This window comes from Arvicanthis niloticus, chromosome 22, assembly GCF_011762505.2.
Source record: "Arvicanthis niloticus isolate mArvNil1 chromosome 22, mArvNil1.pat.X, whole genome shotgun sequence".
Lineage (NCBI taxonomy): Eukaryota > Metazoa > Chordata > Mammalia > Rodentia > Muridae > Arvicanthis > Arvicanthis niloticus.
Window position 1 is genome coordinate 14,291,404 of NC_133429.1, and position 24,277 is coordinate 14,315,680.

A 24,277-nucleotide genomic window follows, 5' to 3' on the forward strand; every position below is an offset into this window, starting at 1 on the left:
GTTTGTGGTCAATAGTTGAACTAGCACTTGAATGCGACAGGATTTCATAAATCTTTGTCCCTACTATTTTATTTCAAGCATATCTAAAACTACAAAATAACAGCCTTGTTGTTATTTTGCATAGCCATGGTCTGAATTCTTAATTTCCCTATCTACAGTCCATCGGGTGACGATGCATCCAAAGTTATTTTCACGTTAGCATGGTTGGTCCATAAAAAGTCAATAGTAAACAAAGCAGGTAGATATGACAGTTACTGGAGACACCATTTACAGTGTTGGGAAAACACTCCCTGTATGGTTATATATGCCAATGGCAAACCTCATAGTATCTTAAATTATACAAGGTGACAAGAATGTGTCTTCATATTTTAGCCAGTAAACAAAATGCAATGCATGCATTTTTCATGCCAATTAATTTTGATAAGAAAAATAGTTCCACATTGGAAGGCCAGTTTTATCAAAAGAAATAAAAAGTAAAGTAGAGTGATTGGAGAGATAGTAAGATATTTGTCACACAAAACAGGACATGAGTTCAGTCTCCAGGACATACATAAAAGAGCTAGGCATGCTGCGTGAACTTGTAATCCCAGCATGGAAGAGATGAGACAGGTGGATCCCTGGCCCAACAGCCAAGCCCATTAGGGGAACTCTAGGATAGTGAGAGGCATCTGAAAACAAAGTAGACAGTGCTGAAAGGATGCCCTTGAAGGCTGACCTTTGGCTTCCACACTGATGCTCATATGTGCACACATGCACAACAGAAGCTCACCATAAAATAATCCATGCAAAATTCTATATATATCCCACTTGGGATACATATTTTGAAATTGGAAACATACGCACTTATATAATGTTTTAAACTCTGATAATAACTTTCCCATAGTGCTACCACATTATAATCTATTAAGTCTTCTCTAAATGGTCATGAGAACTTAAAAATGTTATTTGACTGGTTAAATAAGTTACCATAAAATTTATCTGTATATTATTTTTTGAAACACTGACTCTTGTTAAAGATCTTTTTAAAATTATTTTTAGTTGCATATTAGCTGCATGTGTGGACATATGTGGGTATATGTACATTATTACAGATGCTTATGAAGGCCAAAGGCATTGGTTCCTTTTGGAGCTAGAGTAACAGGCAGTTGTGAACATCCTGATGTGGATGCTAAGAACTGAACACAGGTCCTCTGAATGAGCAGCACAAGCCGATCCATGTCTCCAGCCCTCTGTATATTCTTTTTTCAAAAAAAAAAAAAAGATTGATTCATTTATTTTTTATTTATATGAGTACACTGTCACTGTCTTCAGACACACCAGAAGAGAGCATCAGATCCCATTACAGATGGTTGTGAGCCACCATGTGGTTGCTGGGAATTGAACTCAGGACCTCTGGAAAAGCAGTGCTCTTAACCACCAAGCCATCTCACCAGCCCACTGTATATTCTTTTTAAAACCAAAATATACAGTGACCTTAGGATCTACAGAATGTAAAACAGCATCAGTGATGTGTGATTCACTCTGGATTAACTTCCTACTGAGTTGATTTTTAGTGTTGCTTTTGATTTATTTTAAAGTCAAAGTGGTTCTGAAGCAGAGACTTCCTTTGTTGACCACTAGTTCACATAGAGCTACCAACAATTAATTACCATTTTATACAGTGGTTAAAATGCTATTTGCTAAGTCAGGATATGAAATGAAATGCCTGTTCAATGATGTTTCATGATATTCCGACTCAAATGAGTTTGGCGGGGGGGGGGGGGGGGGGAAGAGACATGCTTCAAGTATCTATCAGTATTTATAAACTATGAAAAAAGCATACATCTACATGTGTCCAAAGGGATTCAGGTTTCCAGGGAAGCCTGCTGCTGGGCTCCCTATGAGGTTTTTAGGAACCTTATCCCTTTCATCTCTCAGGTCTACAGGAGGAGGGACAATAATACGACTAATTCTCCTGTTTGACAATTAACTTATTGGTCTTATTTAAGTCATGTGTCAAACATCTAGAATAATGGCTAGACATATATTACACATTGCTTTCTTAAACAATGTATCATCAAATTAACATTGTAACATAACACATATTTTTAATGTCAAAGATTCCATGGTCCAGGAATCTAGGCATTGCTTGACTAGGTTCCCTCTTTAGACTATTTCTTCTTAACAAAATGTTTTAATCAAGTCTGTTGGCAGTCATTGGGAGCTCATCTGAAGGCTGCACCGGAAAAACAGCCATTTGCAAGCTCTCATAAATGCTTGTTGGCAGAACCGAATTACTTTTCGGTAGTTCAACTGAGTACCACATTCCCCAGGGACTGTTGGGTGGAAGTTTCCTGAGTCTTTTGACATGTAGCTTATCATCCCACCTCTTTAAAATCAAGCCAGCAAGAGAGAAGTTCTTCTAGAATGTCAGAAGTCAACATTTTGTAGTCTAATGATGGAAATAATGTCTTCATAAGACTGAGGTGTTGTGATGTTTAGCAGCAAATAGAAAGGGAGATATACAGATAGGAAGGATCTGTGGGTTGCCTTCATAAGCCACCTTCTTCACCACATTTGAACTCTATGTCCATCTCTGAAAATGGTGTTCAAAATCCTCTTCCCAAGGGCCAGAAATGAAAGCAAGTGAAAGGACTAGTCTCCCGAGAAAATTGATAGTACTGTCAGAAAAAGGATGGATAGTGCCTACAACTGTCTATGACACGGTCCTAGATATGGCACTGAGTGTCAAGGAAAGCAGGAAAGAAAGCTCTTTTTTTTTTTTTTATAAGTCCCAGTATTTATTTTAAATTACCTAAGTATATATTTATGTTATGGGATGAGAGTGCTTTAGTGTGTACATTCAACACTTCTAAGCCAGCTCTAGTGTTTCGTTATTTGGGGTTTATATTATACTCTTCAACCATTGCTCAACATGAAAAAGTTAAAATTTCTATATATGAAGCTGTTGAAATTGTAGGAAAACACCACATAGATTTGAGGCTACAGTGGCCTCAAAACTTCTTTTGTACCCAAAGAAATCTGAAGATTGATAAGAAGTTGTAGAACCAACTATTTACAACTGTTTTTTTCAAGGATTCAGTAGGAAATACAAATCAGCAATAAAATTGAGATGAGAACGAATTTTGAGTCTTTGCTCAGTAGAAGACACAGATCTATCAGCTGCCTTCATCAAGCAACTAAACAAGTCGCCCTTACACACATTTACTTCAAAACAGTAAATGCTCTGATATTCAGTGATGGGTCCCTCTAAAATTCAACTTTTCAGTTATTTCAGAAAGATATATATATGAATTTGTTTCCAATTCAAGAAGTGACTATTAATGTGAATATATGTATTATACATTATATATTGGATTACAGTTAAGTGCTATATCCACATATGGCTATTCTTAAGATAAATTATGTTTATTATGATTTTCATTAATGTCTAGTGTCCACTATGCTAAGTGCTTTCCATATTTATCAATATCTTGAATTTTCTTCACAATCATATTCTATTGACTTGTGTATTAAAGATTTTTTTCATCACTTTGCAATTCATGCCTAGGATACCTGGACACCTCAAATTTTAACAATGTCCTTCCAACATTCAACGAATGTTCATTTATGTCTAGGTTTGAACTGATATTAGACAAAAAATCGACCTCCAGCTTCACTTGTGCAGGGTGTGGGGGCCTGCCAGACTGGGTGTCTTTCATAGCAGATGCAGTCCCTGTGAAAGCTTTGAAGTGACTGGGGATATGTAGAATCCACTCTGCTTTAGAGACTTCCCCGTGTTTAGTTAGGCCATCTATAAGCTCTTCATGGAAGAGAACTAAGTAGGTTTCCTGTGCCTACCTGTTTCTGACTTCTTCTCTGTATTATTTGGTCACACCCATCCTCTAAGTCAGTGGTTCTCAACCTGTGTGTTGTGACACCCTATGCCACGCCCCCCACACAGGGGTCGTACATGGAATATCCTGCATATCAGACATTTACATTGTAGTTCATAACAGTAGAAAACTTACAGTTATGAAGTACCAATGAAATAATTTTAGGGCCTGGAGGTCACCACAACATGAGGAACTGTATTAAAGGGTGGTAGATTAGAACCAATGCTCTAAGTGATACTTGCATGGCAAAAGTTTGATCAGATATTTTGTTACCAGGAAATAAAATAGCTACATTTGTCTCAACACACAGGTCTCTTGAATTGTGTACTGTCTTCCTGCCCTGCCTGTTCAGTGCCTATGTATGCTTCCTCGCGTGTATACGTAAAGCCTTTGAATTCCAGCAACATGGGTCTCTTAGTTATTGAAACATACCAACTCATGCTGATCCCTCTGTGTGAGCACCTAGCATCCTTCTATTGGCCTCACAAATGCCTACTGAGCCTTCCAGTTATACATCAGACGGCTGCCTCTGGAAGCTTCCCATTCAAGCCAAACTAAGACCGTTCCCTCATTCCTACACTTCATATATACTATCTACACCTTTCCATTGCTGCGTTCTCCTTTCTGCATAATATTTGTATTCCTACCAGCCTAGAAGACCCTTTTAAGGCCAGGACCCATTCCTTTACCCCTTGGCTTTAATCCAAAGGTTGCCACACAGGAGGCCTGGGCACAGTGATGCTCTAAGCACCTTCTTCTCTATGATGAGTAGACGTCGGCAGACCCCTTAAAAGAAGAGAAAACAAAATGAAATCAACTGAATTACTGGGGATTTTTTTTCCTCCCCCAGTCAGGTACAGCCTATATGAATAATTTTGTTGTCTGCCAGAAGATTTTAACATTTTAGGCTTAAATTCCATTTCCTATTTTAGACCATACCCCAGTGCATAAGTTGTCAGATCTGTTTAGTAAAGGCTGGTATTTCTTAAGCATCCTATGAAGTTTTTAGTTCAAATAAAATGCAAGGCCTAAGGGAAAATTAAATCATAGCTCCTGACTCCTGTTAGCATTTACACGTCAATGTCTGATATCAGAGCTTTCTCCTATTTAAGTTTTGGCTTCAGGATCCTGAGTTCTGTTGACCCACAGCATTTCAGAGTTCCTGGAATAACTAATCCCTCTCCTCCTGTGGCCTCTGACCCCTGCTCCTTGTTTCTGTTTTGGGCTAACCTTTCGTCATTAGAAGGAGCCCTATCTTTAGGTCCATTGCTTTTCTCAATGTTCATTCACTGCTAATATTTTCCAGAAGCAGCATGGGTATGTAGTTTATACGTCTCAGCCTGGAGGACATTTGGGATTGGAAAGAAAAAAAAAAAAAAACAGAGAGTGCTGTTTTCCAGATAAAAATAAAAGTGTTGGGTTTGTTCCTACAACATCATACAGGGGCGAGTGCTGCTCACTCCTAGCTCCCATGCCCGAATTATGTGATATCAGACAGGAAATCTGGCATGCACAGAGGTCTTTGCTTGCTAACCGAATGTGCTAGCTCTCTCCCACATGTGGGCATAGCCTTCGTAAAAGTTCAGTGTGCTCTTTTACCAGACTCTAAAAAAAAAAAGAAAAAAAAATTGCCAGGCTTTATTTGAAATGTGATGAAACTATTGATCCCTTTTTGCTAAATTACAAAACTAGGAGTCTAAAAAGAAATCATCTTTTCTAGACACTCCCAGTCCCCCTCGGTTTCTTGTAGCCACACCTTCAGAGGGATACCAAAGGCTAGTCTGATTGGTGCTGGAGACTTGGCTCTCCGTGTGTGTTCAGTAAGACAAAGGCATAGATAGTATCATGCATTCAGGCCCTGGGATCAGTTCACCATACAATTAGCTTTCCTCTGTTATTTGGCCTGCCAGCTCACCCCATGCATTTTTGTCTGCTGGAAACAAAGAGAACTAGGCAAAGAAAAGACCTGATGGCTCCAGACCAATCTACTTGGTTGAAGGACTAAATGAAACCCAAGTGTATATTCTCTTGGCAGTAAGGATAATTTATTCCCAGCATTAAAATCGTCTTTCTGTATCACAGTGCTTTCTCACACACATTATTTCATCTCAACTTCAGATATTACAACGAGATGGATAGATGACGTGCCCCCTTTCGTGGTATCAAAAAACAGCATACCCACAGGGATTTGTCCTAGTGGGATGGCACTTTTTCTATGGCACTGTCAAAAATAGCAGCAGCAAATACTGAAATAGTGGAGAAGAGCCAAGATTGAAACCCAAGTACCTCTGGCTCAGAAGCCTGAGCTCTCAACCTCCACGTTATCCCAGGTCCCATGGAGGCAGCCATTTTCCCTCGACCCTACAGTATAAGCAGCCATGCGTGGCAAACCTTCAGAGCACCCAGGTTAAGCCCATAGAGCAGCTATGTAGTCGCAGTGAAGCAATTTGTTAGCTTCCAACAAAAATACCCAAGGGATCGGACTTACTCCTCTCCAGCCTGATTTTGTTTTCATTGCTTGATACAGAGGCCAGGAATCATTTAAAGGTGATGGGAACAAGGAAAATAAACAAGATGACATGTATTCAGGCGAAGGTCCACTTCTGCAAAACGATAGGTGTCCCCACCCACCTTCCAGAGCCGAGACCGCTAAACCCTGCTAAACGGATGACATCAGACTCTTTATAATGGTGCTGTGTCTTATTCCCTTCCCTGGAAAGGCCATGATAGCAGCAGGTCTAACACGTAAGGTAGCTATGTAAACAAAAGGGGCCGATAGACGTGACAGAACTAGAATGGAGCCTGACCACAGTAAGTGTTCAGCATACGTTTGCGACTTGTCTCACACGGTGAGACATAGCTTTATCCTAGGATGGTTTATGCTGCCACAGCAAGACACCTGAATGCTGAGTAATCTATAAAGAACAGCAATTTATTCTCTCACAGTTCTGGAAGCAGAGAAGCCTGATTGAAGTGTTGGCATCCAGTATCTGAGGAGACCCTCGGGCTATGTCTTCACGTGGCAGAAAGCATATGTGGTTTTCTCCCCGTGGCATAAGTGAACCCACTTCCGCAAGCCTTTCTGTTAGCAAAGTCAATCCAGTCAGTCTGGCTGAGCCATGACCTGATCTCCCAACATTGTTACACTGGCGACTGTGTTCCACCAAGTAAATTTGGTGAGCACATTCAGACTACAGCACAAAGATGAGTCTGGACACATAGTGGGTGCTCCCTTCTGTTACATATGACTTAAATTACTGGAAGGACACCTTCTTTGGAACAGGAAAGTCTTATGTCTGTCACTTCAGTATTTAACCAATATTTATTACATTTTGAGGAGCCAATCAGCTCCTTCCTTTTCAGCACTTGTTAGAAGCTCTCCATTCTCTCCGAGTGCTGTTTTCCAAATTAACGAATATAGCTATTGCCACTGGCAGAGCGTTTCTCTACCTTGACTATTTCATCTTACTAAACGACACCTAGCTATGCAGACCATGTTTTGTCTAAGATGTTTCTTCTCTCATTTTGGTCACAGTAATAAGTCATGTTTCTGGGTTTTTAATCCCTCCACTCTCGAGGGCCTCTTTTTCTCAGGGATAAACTGGTGTTCTCCTGAGGTTCTAAATTGCACAAGGGCAGAGATGTGCAAATCTCTCTCCCCATTTCTTAGCCAAATGCTTGGTACAAGAAGTACTTTATAAGTAATTGTTGAAAAAAAAAAAAAAAACCAACAACCCATCAGCACATGCTGAGGAAATGCATGAAGTACACAGAAAAGGACCTCCCCCTGCCTAATTAGTGAGCAGCTAATTAAAAGATGGCAGAAGAAAATGATCAGAATTCTTGTTGCCTTGTTTTAAAAGTAAAAAAAAAACAAACAAACAAGCTGCACTGAAATCATGCATTTATTTTAGTTAAGTTTCTGGACCAAGGTCTGGAGTAAGAACACCATCCATCATTTGGATGGGGAGGCAGTGGAAAAGGAGACTCCTGTTAAGAGCTTCTTGGTTCCTCCCACTTGGTACCACCCTGGGATTCAGGACAGGATCCTGTTTCTACTGCCTACAACTCTTTTCCTAGAAACCAGCCTGGCATCTCCTGCACTCAGATCATTGTTCAAGTTTTCAAGGAAGCATCCCCTGACTGTTCTAAGAAACCTCACTTTCCCTGTACCTCACACTGTATTTCCTCTTCGTATTTTACTTCTATGAAAAAAAATTAAAGCCAACTTATTTGTATCTACTAGATTTATAAAAGGCTGCGCATCTCAGAAATGGGAAGAGGCAGCAGCTGGTAAAGTGTTTGCCACACAAACAAGCAGACCTGAGTTAGCTGGCACTAACTTAAAGACCCAGCTGCAGGACAGTGAACCTGTGATACCCACACAGGATAAAGATGAAAGGATCCTGGGCCTTGCTAGCTAAGAATTCTAGTCAATCACTGAGCCCCTGGTTCAGTGTTAGATCTTATCTCAAGAAAAAGAGGTGGGGGTGATTGAGGAAGACATGGAATCTACCCCTGCTCTCTGCATGCACCCATGCATATATGTATGTATGCACAAAAGACAGCACATGCTTCAGTGTATACTTTGATGCCAGACAGATGATTATATCTATGAGACAATGCCCACAATCAGGAACATGGGCCAGTACATTACATCCAAGATTCCTTCATGTCTGAGTCTCTCCCACCGTCTTCCTCCTGCTCCCAGGGAACTGTCAATCTATTTGGAGTTTTTGTGTTTGTTGGTTTGTTTTCTTGTCATAATAGAAGAGTTTTCACTACCTAGAACCTTAATAAAAAGAATTGCACAGAATGTGTTATTTAGATGAGGCATCTGTATTATATTTGCTGTGCAGAATTATTTTGATAGTCATGTGCTCTTTCAACTGGTCGTCGTTGGAAGATACCCATTGTATAGATATACCACAGTTTGTTTGTTCATCTGTCGATGGACATTCCTAGCTGCTTTCAGTTGTTGCTTATTACAGAGAAGACTGATGTGAATTCTTGGTTCCAAGTATCTACCTGGCATATGCTTTCATTTCTCTGGGTGGAGCCCAGCACTTTGCAATGGCCATGTAAAAGAAACTGTTAGAACTGATTCTTGTTAGTGGTTGTACCGTTTTACACTTAACCAGCCATGTCAGAATTCCACTCGATCCATGTTACAGTCAACCTATTCCATTGTCAACACTTGATGTTTTCAGACTTCATTAGTTTAGACATCTGTTTGTTTGAGACATAGTTTGGGCGTTCTAATCAGTGTGATCTCATTGTAGATTTCATTTGCATTCTCCTAGTGATTTATCTTTGCACATGCTTCTTTATCATCAATCTCCAGTGAAACCACTGTTTAAGTCCTCAATCCATTTAACATATATTTTTTAACTGCAATTTGATAGTTCAACTGCATACATGTATATATAAATAAAACAAATGCATGATATACATTTGCTATCAGATATGATTTATGCATATTCACATATTAATATTTAACTGTGTATTTTTAAGGGCAGAATTTAAAAGATTTTTGATGAAGGTTATCAAATTTCCTTAAAGTATTGTAACTTCCATTTGGTTTCTTTAGATCCTTTACATTTCACATACAATTCAGCTTCTAATGCCAAATACACCTGCTGGGATTTTTATTAAGATTCAATTGAATATTTAGAGGCATTTGGGAAACAGAAGTGTGTTAATAATGCTGAATGTTACAAGCAATAGAACAGTTTATCTCCATCCTATGTGATATATCCCAGCCACATTTTGTAACATTAAGTATATAGTCCCTCACAGCTTTTGATGTGTTTACTCCTAAGAAATTCATAGTGTCTGAGCATTGATGTCTGTTATGTGAATTTTTATTTAAATTTCAATTATTTGTGGTTAGATATAAAGAAACACAGTTGCTTTTGTATACTGGTCTTGCGTCCCCAAATCTTGTTAAACTCGCTGACTCTAGTAAACTTTAAGTCTCATAAAATTTCACAAATGGAAAATTGTGTCATATAGCAACAGAAACATTTTTATTTTTTTTTCCTTTCCAATCTGGATATGTTTTATTTTATTTCTTTTTCATGAATCTCCAGAGGTGTTTGAGTAAACTATATTAGCTTGAATGTTTGCTACAATTTAGTTATGAATCTTTCCACCTGTAGCCAATGGACATTGGTATACAGTATTGTCTTCTCATACAGCTTCTGGTTAAGGAGTTGGATTAATGATGGCCTAACGTCATTTTTTCTGAAGTGTTTGTGCAGAATTGGCATGATTTCTTATGTATTTGGTAGAATTCGCCTCTCAACCCATCAAGTCCTCGACTCTCTTTGTAGAAAGATTTCTAACTATGAATATAATATGTTTAATAAACAGAGAACTCTCCAGTTGTGAAGTTTTCCATAAGTGAGCCTCAGTAGTTCATCTTCCAATATGTTTGTCCATTTCCTGAGTGGTTTGAATTTACTGATATAAACTTATTCAGTTTTACTGATCACTTCAAAGGAAACTTTTGGTTTCGGTGATTTTTTTCTATCGATTTTCTGGTTTCGTATTTTATTTATTTCCTTGGTGATCTTTATTTTCTGGCTTTTGCTCTCCTTGAGTTTATTTCTTTTTGTTTTGCTCATATTTCCTAAGCACCTGCTGACCTGAAACTCTTATTTTTAACACATGCGCCCCAGTGCTATACATTTTCCCCAAAGTGCCGCTTTAGCTGTAGCTCACAGGGTTTGATACATTGGTTTTATTTTTATTCAATTAAAATAGTTTCAGAAAATAGCCTAACAAAGCCACAAAGAAGTAAAAACCAGAGAGCCCAAGGTAGGAAGGCTCATCACTATACTGACTATAGTAAATATAGTGAGGGCAAGTTGAAGAGGATGGGCCAACTGGTAGCATGTAACTTAAACAATGAATGATCTGTTAAACAGGAGAAAAACCCTACAAGGACATATTAGAAATTGACTAGGACACAATTATCTTAGCGAGCGCCAGCAAACGATAAGAACTGGTTCACAATAAGGTAGAGCGGTAAATGAAAAGCATCCAGAGGTCTCATTTGGCTGTAGAAAAAGGAGAGGAGAAAGGGTAGAAGGTTACAAAATTGTAATGTCACCAGAGTTGTAAGGACATAGAGCAACTTAGGGAATGTCATATTTTGCTAATAGTATCCTCACTCTGGGAAAAACAGATGGAAAGTTAAACAAATTGATTTATCCATGCCACAAAATAATACACAGTAATTGAAAGGATTATGCAATTATGCTGTTGATACAGATCATTTGTGTGGGTTTCAAAGGACAGACCCCAAGTGAGGAAACCCACTCCCAGAAGATACACTATACTGTGTGTGTCACACATGTATCATTCATTCTTAAAGTCACAACATGATTGATATAGGGAACAGATTAATACTTGCCAGAGATATGGAATACAAAGAGAGAGATGTCTGGGAACATAAAAACGTAGATCAGATTCTTGCTCCTACAATGGTGATCATGTGATTTCACATGCAATAAGATTGGGTAGGAATAAACACGCAGGAATGTGTGAGTATAAAACTGGTGAGATCTGAAGGAAGTCAATGGATTTCATCAAAGCCACTTACCTGCCTATGTTATTGCATGAAAAACTAGGGGTGAATGGGTAAAGTGTTTTGTAATCTCCCCTCATGCTTATTTCTAAGAACTACATGTGGGCCTTCAGTTGTCTGAAAAGATTAAAGAAAATAAATTATCCTAGAGATATCAGGCAAAAAACTGAATAAGCTGTGACCTATCCACATTATGGACTATTATGCAGTCATAATATATGTATGTGTATATACGTATATCCATACATGTGTGCATATATATGCACATACATATGCATATACACACATATACATCATATACATATACATGTACATATACATCATATACATATACACCATATACATCATATACATCATATATATCATATACACATACACCATATACATCATATACACATACACATATACATATACGAGAGCAAAACTCTGCAAGAGCCTTAACCACTGAGCCATCTCTCCAGCCCCATGTGTAATTTTTAAAGTTAAAAAAACAATGAATACTAAATTAGAATCAATAATTTTGTTAATAGAATTTGCTTAAGACATTATTGGATTAGAAAAGTAAGGCTCCTTTTTGTAAAACAATGTCAAAATTCCCCACATATTTTATGTACATCTGAATATGCCAGCCTTTGTGAATATATGTATGTGCTATTTAACAGTGAGGAAATATATGTGAATTTGCATCCTAGCTTATTAACATGAATATCTTTAGAAGGATAATGGATGACACAGACTGAAGGAAGAGACAAGGGAGGGATAACCAGGAAAAATAAAGATGAGAAGAAAATAACAAAGCATCCAAATAACAGGATATATGATATATATTATATGTGAAATAATTAAAGTTTATTTGTATACAACTGTGTGCTCAATTTTCATGAACTTAAAAATGTAATTTTATTTTACATTTTATTATTAAGTGGCCATAAGCTGTTGAGACATAATTTATTTACTATTCAGTTTACCTATTTTAAAATGCACAATGCAGTGGTTTTTTAGTATATTTACAGAAGTTGACAGCTGGTTCTATAAGCAGGTATAAAACATTTTCATCTCTTCCATAAGGTCCATTAATAGTGACTCTAAATCCCCCTCAAATCTCCTTCCCAATTCTAGGGAACTCCTGGCTTACTTTCTGACTGTTGATCTCCTCTGTGTCATAGGGACAGGATCCTACAGCACCTGATTTTTCTGGCTGACTTCCACCTAGCATGACATCTCCAAGTTTTATCTGTATTGTAGCATACTGCTTCGCCTCACTTCTTTTCATTGCCAAGTAATATTCCACTTTATGGATGTAACACATCATAGACATATATTCACATATGTTACCAGGTCAGGCACTGTCATCTTGCCCCCATCTCTCTGTCAACTCTTGTCTCTCATCAGTTATCACAGGTTGATATGTAGCTATGAAGCCCCACTAATCACCAGGCTGTCACATTATTGGGGTTTTTTTCTTCAGTTCCCTGAGGTACAAATTGTTCTGCAGTCTGCTCCAATTAAATTGAAACAGGAGAAGTTTTTGAGGCCAGGCTTTGAAGTCCATTCTGATGACAGAGGGCACTTAATACTTCTCTTTCCCTGGTTCTCTGAAACTAGGATACCATTTGACTTTTTGCCTGAATGAAGTATACTAGACTCCCCTTGGCTGTTTAGCAACCAGATCTTTTTCTTCATCCCTTCTCCCACCTTCATTTTAATACAGACTCTCCCTATGCACTGGAAGCTGGCTAAGATTTTAAGATCCTCCTGCCTCTGTCTCTGAAGTGCTAGGATTAAAAATATACATCACTCTGTCTGACTTGTTATTGGGTTTGATAATATCCTTGTCCTCGACTTCTGTTTCAGATGAAGTTAATCCCCCAGGAGAGCTTTAGAACTCTAGATTCTTAATGTCTGACTCTTCCCTTAGACAAAAGCTTTGAGTGGTCCTTGTTAGCAGTGGACTGTGGCACAGGCCTTGTCTTCTCTGTCTACCTTTCTGAGCATGGAATCTGTAATAGGAAGTGCATAGTACCCCCACTGCTCTTGATCTACCCCAACTGGAGTAGACTCTATCCCATGACTGAGAGCTGGGTGGATAGAGGAAACTCCTGATTTGTCAGCTGTTCTCACTGGGAATTTAACCTCAGCAACTTCAAGGGGATAGAAAAGGCTGATCTGCCCCTTCTGATGAGATACCATATCTGTGGACTGGAAGCTAAGGAAAAAAGGTGCCCATTGTCCTGGCTGTGCTCATACCAAGAGTGTCTATGGAGAGGACTCTGACACAGGTGGGAGCCAGCCATCACCAGCCAGCCACAGAACCCTGATCACACCGTTTAGAAGTGTTTTAAATAAGTACTTCTTCATCTGGTATGCAGTCTTAGAATAGTTTTTAGAACCTTCTAGTGGTTTGAGAGGAGATTAATTAGAATTCTGTTTGTTTGTTTGTTTGTTTGTTTGTTTGTTTTATTACCCTAGTTTTGAGCAATTACACTAGTTTCTGAGAATGGAGCCCCTAGGAGTCTGTCTTCAGAACTGTGCCAACAGAAAGCCCCTGGTCCCGTCACATAGCTTGAACTTCAGTTTCTTTATCATAAATGACAATAACTGACAAGTCAGGATACAGTGGCCCTGAGCTCACTCCCTCTTCTTCCTTTTTGAATCTCATTTTAAGAAATCACAGAGGTCCTAGCTGAATAAAGGTACTGCATTGTAAGAATTTCAAGACTCCAGGAAAGTATTTTAAGTAAAATGAAGAATATATTTAGACACTATAAAAATGTGATCTTCGGGCCTAAATTGGGATTCTTTAGAAGTTTGACTCATGAGAAAACACTTAAACAAAATCAGAAACCAACATGACTCAGGATCTCTGTCCCTCCTCTCCTTTTCCTGTCCCACCCTCTCCTAGTTCACCAACCCTCCTGTACATTTTGCTAACATATGAGAAGTATTACACAGGAATCAAGGAATTAAAAATTAAACTAGCAGAATTCAGGAATTCTATGTAAAGATTTTTAAAATAGGTGATATCCAGTAAACTCTCTGAGCTGTCTTTATGCAACAGTCTAAGCCTTAAAATGACTTTCCCTTTTTATTTATTAAGAAACCAAAACCTATTTACAGAGTCATTCATTCATTCATTCATTCATTCGTTCACTTAATGAGCATGACTTAGCACCTAGAAATCTAATGCTCTTTTGCTAGGTGCTTGGTTACTGATTTGGATTTTAAACGATAAGATAGGATTTAAAGAGCGAGTCAATCAGCATAAGCCTTGCCAAACAAAAATATATCTTTGTTATGTTTATTCAGTTTTTATAAAGCTTGCTTATCTTCTCACAAGATGACCATGAAGAGACACTACATGTGACACTTACTTTTGACTTCACCTGCTAACAGCTTTCGATCTAATCATTCACAAGTCAGATCTCATTTTCATCTCCTCCTACAGAGGTCATATTGCATCATTACAACATTCTACAGTTGATCCAAGGCACTTCCATAACTGTTTGACGTTCTAAAAAGATCGAGAGGCAAAGAGAGATAAATTTTAATCAAATACAATGTAACTCACCCATACATGCTTGATCGGTGAGAGGGTAAAGATGCCGAACAAAATTCTCAACCTGAAAATTCTATTTAAAACTTAAAATATCTTGTTTTGTTTAAGAATTGTATGCATGCATACACTGCCTTTCAATAAAATCCACTCACCTTTTCCTCTCCTTTCATCCCCTCCCCCATGTCCCCTACCACTCTGCTTTCCCCAGTTCATGTGCTTTTTGGTTAAACCCACTTTTAAAAGTCTGTTTAGTGTGCATGAGTGTAAGACTATCTGCTGGGGCATGGGTGGCCTCTCTGAGGCTCCATCCTTAAAGATAACTGACTCTTGCTCCCCTGAAAGGCATCAGGTGCCAAAAGACCCTTAACAGGTGGCAGGGCTTCACAGACCTTCCCAGGTGCATGCTGGGATGTGGATGGGTTTGATCTTATGCAGGTCTTATGCACCTAGTCACAGTCACTGAGTGCTCACGGGGCAGTGGCCTGTCATATCAGGAAAACAGTTTTGCTATGGGTTCCCACTACCTTTGACTCTTATATTCTTCCTGATTCTTTTCCTGTGGGTCGCAATACCTCCTTTTATATAAAGAAATCAGATACTTGGAGTACAGTTTTTAAAAAAAAAAAAAAATTACCTACCAACTAAATCAAAATGATTTAAATCTGAAAATAAGAGTACGTTTGTAGTTCGGCTTGTGACAAGACATCATGTTGGGTATCAAATGCAAACTGAATGCATGTGATGTACATATGGTATTAGGAAAGCATACACCCTGCTTCAGGAAGCGAGCCTTAGACACAAATAATGATCAAGTAGGTTAGAAAATATTTGTTATAGAAGATCTAAACGTGCCACTTGAGAGAGAAAAGAAAGAGAGGGGTCCTATTGAGGAGGAAACAACAGAGTCACAGGGTAGTGAGGAAACCTACCCAAGTGCATTCCAGCCTTCCTTCAGGGACCAGCAATGAATTGCCCCTGGTTAAGGACTGTGAAATGTGTGTTGAGAAAGAGCAAGTAGAGCCAGATGAAAACCCCAAACACCGCGGACAGTTCTTTTAATCCATCAGGAAACCATAGCCGTGTTTCGAAACAAGGCTGAGTTATCAATGCTGTGTCTCAGATTATTCTGACACTGTTCATAAATTAGATTTTTTTTTCTAAATACCATGGGTGGGAGGGCAAGAAAGGGCTCAAGGGGGTGCAGGCACTTGCTGTCACACCTAATTAGGTTTAATCCCTGGGACCCACACGGTGAAAGCAGAGATCAGACTCATGTGACTCATGTAGGTTGTCCTCTGACCTTCATATGTGTGCGCTGTGGTCAACACACACACACAAGGGGGGTGAATGTGAAAACGTTTTTAGTGATTAAAATTATAGCAGGGACTGAAGAACAATGCAACAATCATTGTTATATTGGACCAGGTGCCAGGAAACAAAAACAAAACAAAACAAAACAAACAAACAAACAAAAAAAAAGCAAAAAGCAAAGGAGATGGAAGCTCCATAAACACAAGACAGCGAGAGGAAGGAGGATTAGAACTCAGAGACTGGTGTCAGCAGTAGAAGAAACACGCATGCTGTTTGAGAGGAAATGCTTTTATATGCTGAGCAGATTGGCAATGACTCTAAACTGAGAAAAGAAGCAGAGGCAGACGGGACTTGAAGATGAACGAAGGTGTCTTTTACCCAATCAATATTTGCTGGGTACATTCTGCGTGCTCAGGGCGGAGTAGGGTGGGGAGTGAGAGAGTTATGTTTAATTTTTAAAGCATTTGATGTGGAAGAGACTCTGTTCCCAATCTGTGGAACTCCAAAGGCAAAGCTGGAGCCAGAGAGTGGGAGTTAGGTAGGAAGTAAAATATCTTTCTAATGAACAGAGGCTTTGGCTGAGTGGTGAGAGCCCCACCATAGGTGGCATTCAAGCACAAGATGGTGGTCTTCTAGGAATACTGGAACAAGAGTTCCTCCTAGAGCTGAGGGCTAGCCTAACCTTTCTGACGGTTCTCTCTTCAAGTCTCAAGTCTCTCCTCTGATGAGGTAGTTCTGCAGATTCTATTATTAATCTGTGGCTTCTCTCAATTATTAAATAAATTACTCAGTCTGTCTGCCATTCAGTAAAAACTCACACACTTACATCTGTTATTCTTGAATTATTTTTGGTTAGGGCTCTTCTTTATTTAAAAAGAAAATCAATCCAGTTAATGTTACCTTTATAGATATTTTAGAACAGGGCGGTTGGTAGGATAGGATTATAAATACCAGAATGGGGATGGCTTTTCTTGTGCCTAATACTGTTGTTGTTTAGGACAAACAAGGAATGAATTGCCTTGGCTTGCAGATCATGATGCAGTTTCTATGTGTTGCAGTAATTCAAAAATTAAAAAAAGAAAAAGAAAAAAAAAATCCCCAGAGAGGTTCACTTTGATACCGCACGGTAAAGAAAAAAGAATAATTACACTGTGAAGCTTTCAGTCAGAAGCGGTTCCCCTCTGGTACATTTTTAAAGGGAGAAAGGCAAGGAAGGGAAGGGGAATGGGGACCTGTGGCGAGCCTGGAGCCTCGTTATGAGCTGTAGTTCAAGCTTCGCGTTTCCTGGTGTCTTTTGAAACGTAAAAAAAAAAAAAAAATCCCACAACAAATAGCTCGGGTAACGCATAACCGGGATGAAGCTTCGATTCCGATTGAAGCGCGTTCGGTTTGCCTGAGTCTTGCTATTTTCTGCATTTGTTTTGACTGCTCTCATCATTCAAGATTGACGCTTGGATGGGTGTGTGGGAGGGAACAGCAGCAGCAGGCTTACAGCTTGCAGACAAAAAAAAAAATCTGCCTTATCTGATGGCTATTATTGAAAATGCGAGGTGTAGCCTGGGCTGGGTAATGAAGGGGAGCGAGCGAGGGGGAGCAAGGAGAATGGGGCTGCATACTGATGAGTGTAGGAGTACTTGATAAAAAGAATTCTGGCTGCTGGCCGTGTGTTGCTCACTGTGGAGTACTCCAGCAGTCACATAGAACGCAGAGCAGCCTAGGCTGGCAGCTTGATATGTCTTCTTCTCCTGCCTGGTTTTGGGGGCTGTATGACGCACTGGTCGGTAGTAAAGATTAATATGTAAGAAATGTGCAGCTAGGATCAAGTCATACTCCACAGCCTGCCTGGCAAACTATGTTTTACTTCTGACTTTGCTCTCTCGCTGAGAACATTAATCTGTCAAGCTGGCGGGCTCCTTTGATAACAACTTTCCCAGGAGCATGATGTGGCAATGCCACCTCTCAGCCCAGGACTACCGCTATTACCCTGTGGACGGCTACTCCCTGCTAAAACGCTTCCCTCTTCACCCTCTTACAGGACCCAGATGCCCTGTCCAAACAGTGGGACAATGGTTGGAAAGCATTGGGCTACCTCAGTACGAGAACCACCTGATGGCTAATGGATTTGACAATGTACAGTTTATGGTAAGATGCTCTCTGTGTCCACGGAGCTGCCTTTTGTCTGTCTTTGCTTCTTATGTGTCTTACATGGCTCAGAGGCAGCCTGGTTTGCACGGAAACGGATCAGCTTTATATATGTAACTGCATCAGAAAATTGGATGCCTTTAGGACAGAACTTGTTGTGTGCATATAGACACTGACTAAAAAAATGGGATTTATATGCATCCCTTAGACATGTGTGTTGTATGAATTGGTGAGCGCTCTATTTATAGGCTCTGAAAGAAGATTAACATTTATATTCTCCCTGTCATTCATTGTATGATTTTTTTTTCTTTCCTATACATTTGTGATTTTAGCATACAATTAGACTTATACCACGCTCCAGCTAAATCTGGATTCCGGAGACATGTTATTTCCGCTTGAATATCAGTATTTGTGATTAATTAGAGAGTCTGCTATGTCGATAGTATGAAGATCATTTTTCCTGCTAATCATTCAATAAGCCGTTTAAATCCTGTGGACGACCCTTCATTAGCTAGCTGCTTTAGCCGGTCGCTTAGCTTAGCGAGAGCATGCTCTTCCTTCCACATGCTGACTGAAGAGAGATGAAGTATTGTTTGTTACTTTCGGTGAAAAACAAACACTTGGGTCAATTAGCTGTCAGGGTATAGAAAGGGGCTGATGAACCAAATGCATTGATGTACTTCCGAGTCCTGGTCTGTGTGCAGTCTAAACCAGGCAGTGTGCAAACTTCTCAGTGTGCATGCATAGAGGTGAGGAGGAGGAGGGTGGGAGGTGTGCAGCTGACAATGTAGTTTTCTAATCATTTCTAGACCTCCCCCTGTGCTCATCCGCTCCCCTTGCTAAGCTCCTTTAAGCTACGTCACAGTTCTTCTCACCTTCCCTTGTCTTTAAGGTCCCATCGCACATATCACCGATCCCTAAATTTAGGGAGACCTACATGTCACAAGCATGTAGCACACAGACGGCTTAGAGGTATCCTTAATCGTTCCTCTAAAATAAAACGCTGAGGCTGACACCTGCAGCACATTCATAAAGCACCGAGGGCTAGTCAGAGCTTTGTGGTTCCTTTTCCAGATTGTTTTTCTCCAAAGTTGACTGAATTGTTACAGCTTTGAGGGTTATTAAGGTGGTTAAACTTCTACTCCGACAAAAATGTGTGTGCCTATTTTTTTAAAAAAATGCATAAATGTGGCCCATCATATGAGCATTAAGTAATATATGCATATAACCCTTTAGGGTTATCTTGTTATTTTTTTTATTAATTAATGAGCTATGCATTTTTCTTGTGGCCATCAGACAGTCACTGCTAATACAGTCGAGACTCTGTGGGTGTTGAAATAGGATGGAAGTGGAAGTTGTTACAGCCCTAAACAGGTTTAGACTTACTTAGGGCAGTGAATAGAAGATATTAATAATTACAGGAAGTAACAAACGAATATCATTTGGCATTACTTATATTGACTGCACCTTTCTGTGTAGCTACTCTTTCCCCTGTCTCTACCTGAAATGAGGCATGCTATTCTCAAGCCCTGGTCCAGATCTATTCTGGTCTGTGAGAAGTTGGGTTTTAGATTTGCACAGCTAATCGTCCCCACTGAAGGACTTTAATTCAGCTTAATTTTCCTCTGAGTATTAAACACTTATGAAAAAATATAATTCCCCTTTGAACATATTTAACTAGAAGGTAATCGCTCCGGTTTTAAAGAAAGAATTTGAGGAAAGAGTGTGCAGAACAGTCATGTGTGAATTTTGCACAAAATGCAACCAAAAAAAAAAAATCCTGAGCATCGTGGGAAGATCAAAGTCTAATCCTAGATTGTGGCTTTACCTGTTTATTTCCAAGTAGTGTATGGAATCTTCTAGAAAATTAGATCACCTTGTTAACTCAGACATGCCAGGGACTTGCACCATGAGACAGAATCAAAAAAAAAAAAAAAAAAAGCTATGATTTACCTTGTAGAAAGATTAATTGTGAAGATGAAGTAAATCATGAAATGGTGTCATCAATTAGTGCATTTCATGCTTTCGTGCACCATTTGTTTGGTGCCAATATTGTGAGGAAAGACTGTCTGCCTTTACAATAATAGTCTGTTGATTGTCATAGGCTACTTGATGCAGAACTTAAAGCTCTCCATGGTTGGCCCACTTTAAGAAACAGATTTCATTAATGTAAAAATCTGTTAGACCTGCTCAGCTTCCATTCGGTATCATGGTCTGGCTTTTGTTTTTCTTGTGGCACGTTCTGACCTGCATTTATTCATTCTGTTGCCTAAGCAACAAGCACCACACTTCCATTAACTATGATGTACTGTAGGTCTTTTTAGAAGAAGACTGTAGACATCAAGAGGATATAATTCATGTTAGGTAAAATGTCATAGTACATCCATGCATGCACTTGGTTTTGGAAACATGTTCTATTGACAGGTTAAGTTTAAAGGTTTCATATGAATAACTTGTGAAGAAAACGTTTACTCAGGGCTTAATTTTTTTTTTTTTTTTTTGCTAAATATATTCTATATACTCTTATACATAAACACAATAAATGACTAATTTTTATTTAATGACAATCATTGACTTTAGTAAAGGTTACTTAATAGTGATTCCTGAACATGGTTAGTGAAGGACGCTCCTCCCGTGTGCTATTAACTCTTTATTGTCTTTCACTGCCTCTCCTTGGGCTATTACTACTTACCCTTGATTCTACAGGTATGAGAATTATTTCCCGTATCTTTTAAACAAAATTATAAGCTTTTGCTCTATGCCTTCATCCTGGACACATCATTGGACACAGATTAGATCCAAAGTGTCATTAAGAATGTAAAAATAAATAGAAATCGGTGCAATTCAAGAAGGGCTACAAGAGGACCTAAAGCCAGCAGAGACTCTGGGAGAGTCATGTGTATGTTGACATCACAAACTCTCTCACCAGTCATGTGTCTGAAGTCTTCCCTAGTCCCGCCCTGCCTGTTTCGTCTAAAGACAGACATCACATCTGCTCTCCGAATAAGCACAATCTCTCTGCTTCTCACCAGACCGGGGAATGCCATGGTGGGGGGTGGGGGGGTGTCCTCTGAGCCTTGTGAACTTCTTCAGCCTTTGTGATGTATAGAACATGACTAAGTTTTAATGTTGCTTATTTTCCCAACAAGGAGTTTAGGGATGTATCCATTGTTGTGCAGACTTGTGTATTGTTTCCTTACTGTATTTATTGCTACCACCATCCTTGTTTTTCTGAGTTAGAGGACTGCTCCCTAAGTTGTCCAAGTCTCAAACCCTCTATTTCTTCTCCTAGATCTTTGCTCCTCGTGTCCTCTCCTGCTCCTTGGGGACTGTCACTTCCTTTCTCTCCCCTATACTTTTAATCTCAAATGTCTCCCTGCCTAGTTTACATAACTTCCCTTAAGGATGTGAGTCCATAGCAGTGTGTCTTTCCAAATTCGCTTAGCGGTTAGAGTTTGCAGCCATCGTTCCAGAATTAAGAAATAAATTTCTACTCATGTATACCCTGTCTTCTCAACTAGAATAGAAACTCAGCAAGTCTGTTTGGTGTGTGATTTCCTTGCCTTTCTCACAGCTCCTAATGGAATGTTATGGCATAGAAATCCACCCGTAGACACCACATACACAACAGATTGACACAGTTGGACCTCCAGTCTCGTTTATAAACTAAAACTCTTTTTGGTCAATGACAGTATGGAGCACTAGTTGTGTCATTATGGAATTGAGTCCTCTGTAAATATGTGCTAGGAAGTGTTCATTTCTAGGGACATAATGACGAACAAAGCACGACCCTTCCCTCAGTCGGGGCAATCTGTTGTCCCTAGTATTTGCCTGCACATCCCAGAAACATTCCTTCATGCCTATAGAATATAAGACAGGAATTTTGCCCCTCATCTTTTCAGAGCCAGCATCGATCGGCAGATTGTTCTATATCAAAGTATTGTACATAAACGGACAGTGCAAACAATCTGTTGGAGTTCAAAATCAAGGCAAATGGAGATAGTGATAGCGTGTATCACTCCTAAGCAATACTACAGTAGGCTGATGCTGTGAAGACCATATTACAAAGCTTGGAGGGGGGCTGACTCAGAGCCTCTCTGGGCTCACTACCGAACAGTTCCATTTGTAAATTCTAAAGGGGAAAAGAATGAAATTGTATAATGCTCCATTCTTTTGGCCATCTCCTGTTGACCTATTGACTTGGGGTGATTTGACCATTGGTAAAGTGTTCAGGATGAAGTCTTTATGGAGTTAATTATCAAGGTAATACTGGAAGCCACACACACGCTGGCATTTCTGTGAACTTGAGCAGAGAGCATTCAGAAAGCTCCTACTGGAGGTCAAAGTGAGCAGAGCCCATTACAAAGAGAAGGGGACCCAAGGAGCTATTTTGGAGGTTATAGAGGCTGACAAGAGATGCGAGCAAGAGAGAGCTGAGAGGTACATATTTAAATGAAATTTTCACCCATGTTTGTGGTGCATATTACATACTAATGAACCTACAGACCTCTCCTATGTTCCAGAACTTTGCTGCAACAAGAGCTGGGTTTGCAGCTCGACCTGGCAAAATGACATCTTAAGTCTTAGCAAACCACCGACCAAGTAAGAAGTTAGACCTGTGAACAGAAATAACTTGACCTTAACGGCTAAGACTAATCACTCCATGATTTCTTACTTAGCTATGTTTTTAGGCAAATCTGGGGAGCTTTTACCATTTAAATGTAAATATATACAAAATATATCCATTTACTCTGTCTTCCTGTTTCTGAAGCAGGCTGGGCTTTGAGTTCAGGGGATGGTCTTATATTACAAAAGCATCTTAAGTTTCCAAACTCATTTAGGATAGACAGTAGTGGTAGACTCACCTTTACAAAAGTGTTTTGGGGTTTTTTGTTTGTTTGTTTTATTGTTTTTTTTTTTTTTTACAACCATTGACATTTAAAATCTGTTGGTATCTGGCAGTCATTGCCAAAGGGGAGCCATTCTTTATCTGGACAACAGCTAATTACAAATACAAGAAGCAGTGACAGCAGAGGAGTGGTAGGGGACAGAGAAAGACAAACTTCTCGTCAGCGTGGTCTTGTCTCCCTAACGATTTGGTTTATTCGTGGAATCTAGCAGCAATGCTGTTTGGGGTGATTATGTTAATATCTTGAACTGTCTAAAGGTGCAGGACAAATTGTTAGTGTCATGAGTTCTATTAATTGTTCTTGAACGTGCCATTAGCCTGGGAAAGGATGCTGATTGTTTGTGCAGCACAGAAAGTCAGAAATGAGGGCAGGTGCCGGACTGACCATGCCGAAAGACTGGCTCTCAGGGAGGATGTCAGCCATGGTTCCAATCTGGTGATGGAAAGGAGCCTTTTCCTCCATCTGGAAGTTACTCTGATTAAAATTTTAAGCACTAAAATATGTTGCCCCATTTTCTAATAATCCAGTAATGTAACTCCCATTACTAACTAATGTTCACATGAATTAGCCTCTAATTTAGTCATGGAGCACATTTGCATAATTTGATCTCCAGAATTGCTTCAAATGACCAGATATTTGGGGTGAGGAATTTGCATCATGAGTCTAAAACCTTACTGAAGCTGCTGAGGTACAGGCTCATTTTAAGAAATCCAGCTAGAATCGTATTCCTCTCTGCTTTAAATGAGCAGATCTCCCAGGCAACTTGCTCAATGGCTGTGACCTCCATTTTCTCATTTCCCGGCAAAGCCTTAACTTCTCCATAATCCAGCCTGTTTTCCAACTTTCCTACAGACTGTGCTCTTTCAAGTCAGCCTTGCTCTACTTCTCC

At 39.5% G+C, this 24,277-nt stretch overlaps 1 protein-coding gene across 11 annotated transcripts in view; it reads left to right on the forward strand.

Annotated features, from left to right (window-relative positions):
* Anks1b (ankyrin repeat and sterile alpha motif domain containing 1B) overlaps positions 1-24,277 on the forward strand; it is a 1,013,218-nt gene that overhangs the window by 606,289 nt on the left and 382,652 nt on the right. For 10 of the 11 annotated variants that reach the window (XM_076919966.1, XM_076919965.1, XM_076919964.1 and 7 more), the window contains exon 15: positions 18,372-18,478. In XM_076919966.1, the coding sequence (XP_076776081.1) occupies positions 18,372-18,478 (107 nt within the window). Of the gene's footprint in view, positions 1-17,953; positions 18,479-24,277 lie in introns of those variants that run through there. The other variant, XM_076919967.1, reaches the window with a different exon arrangement.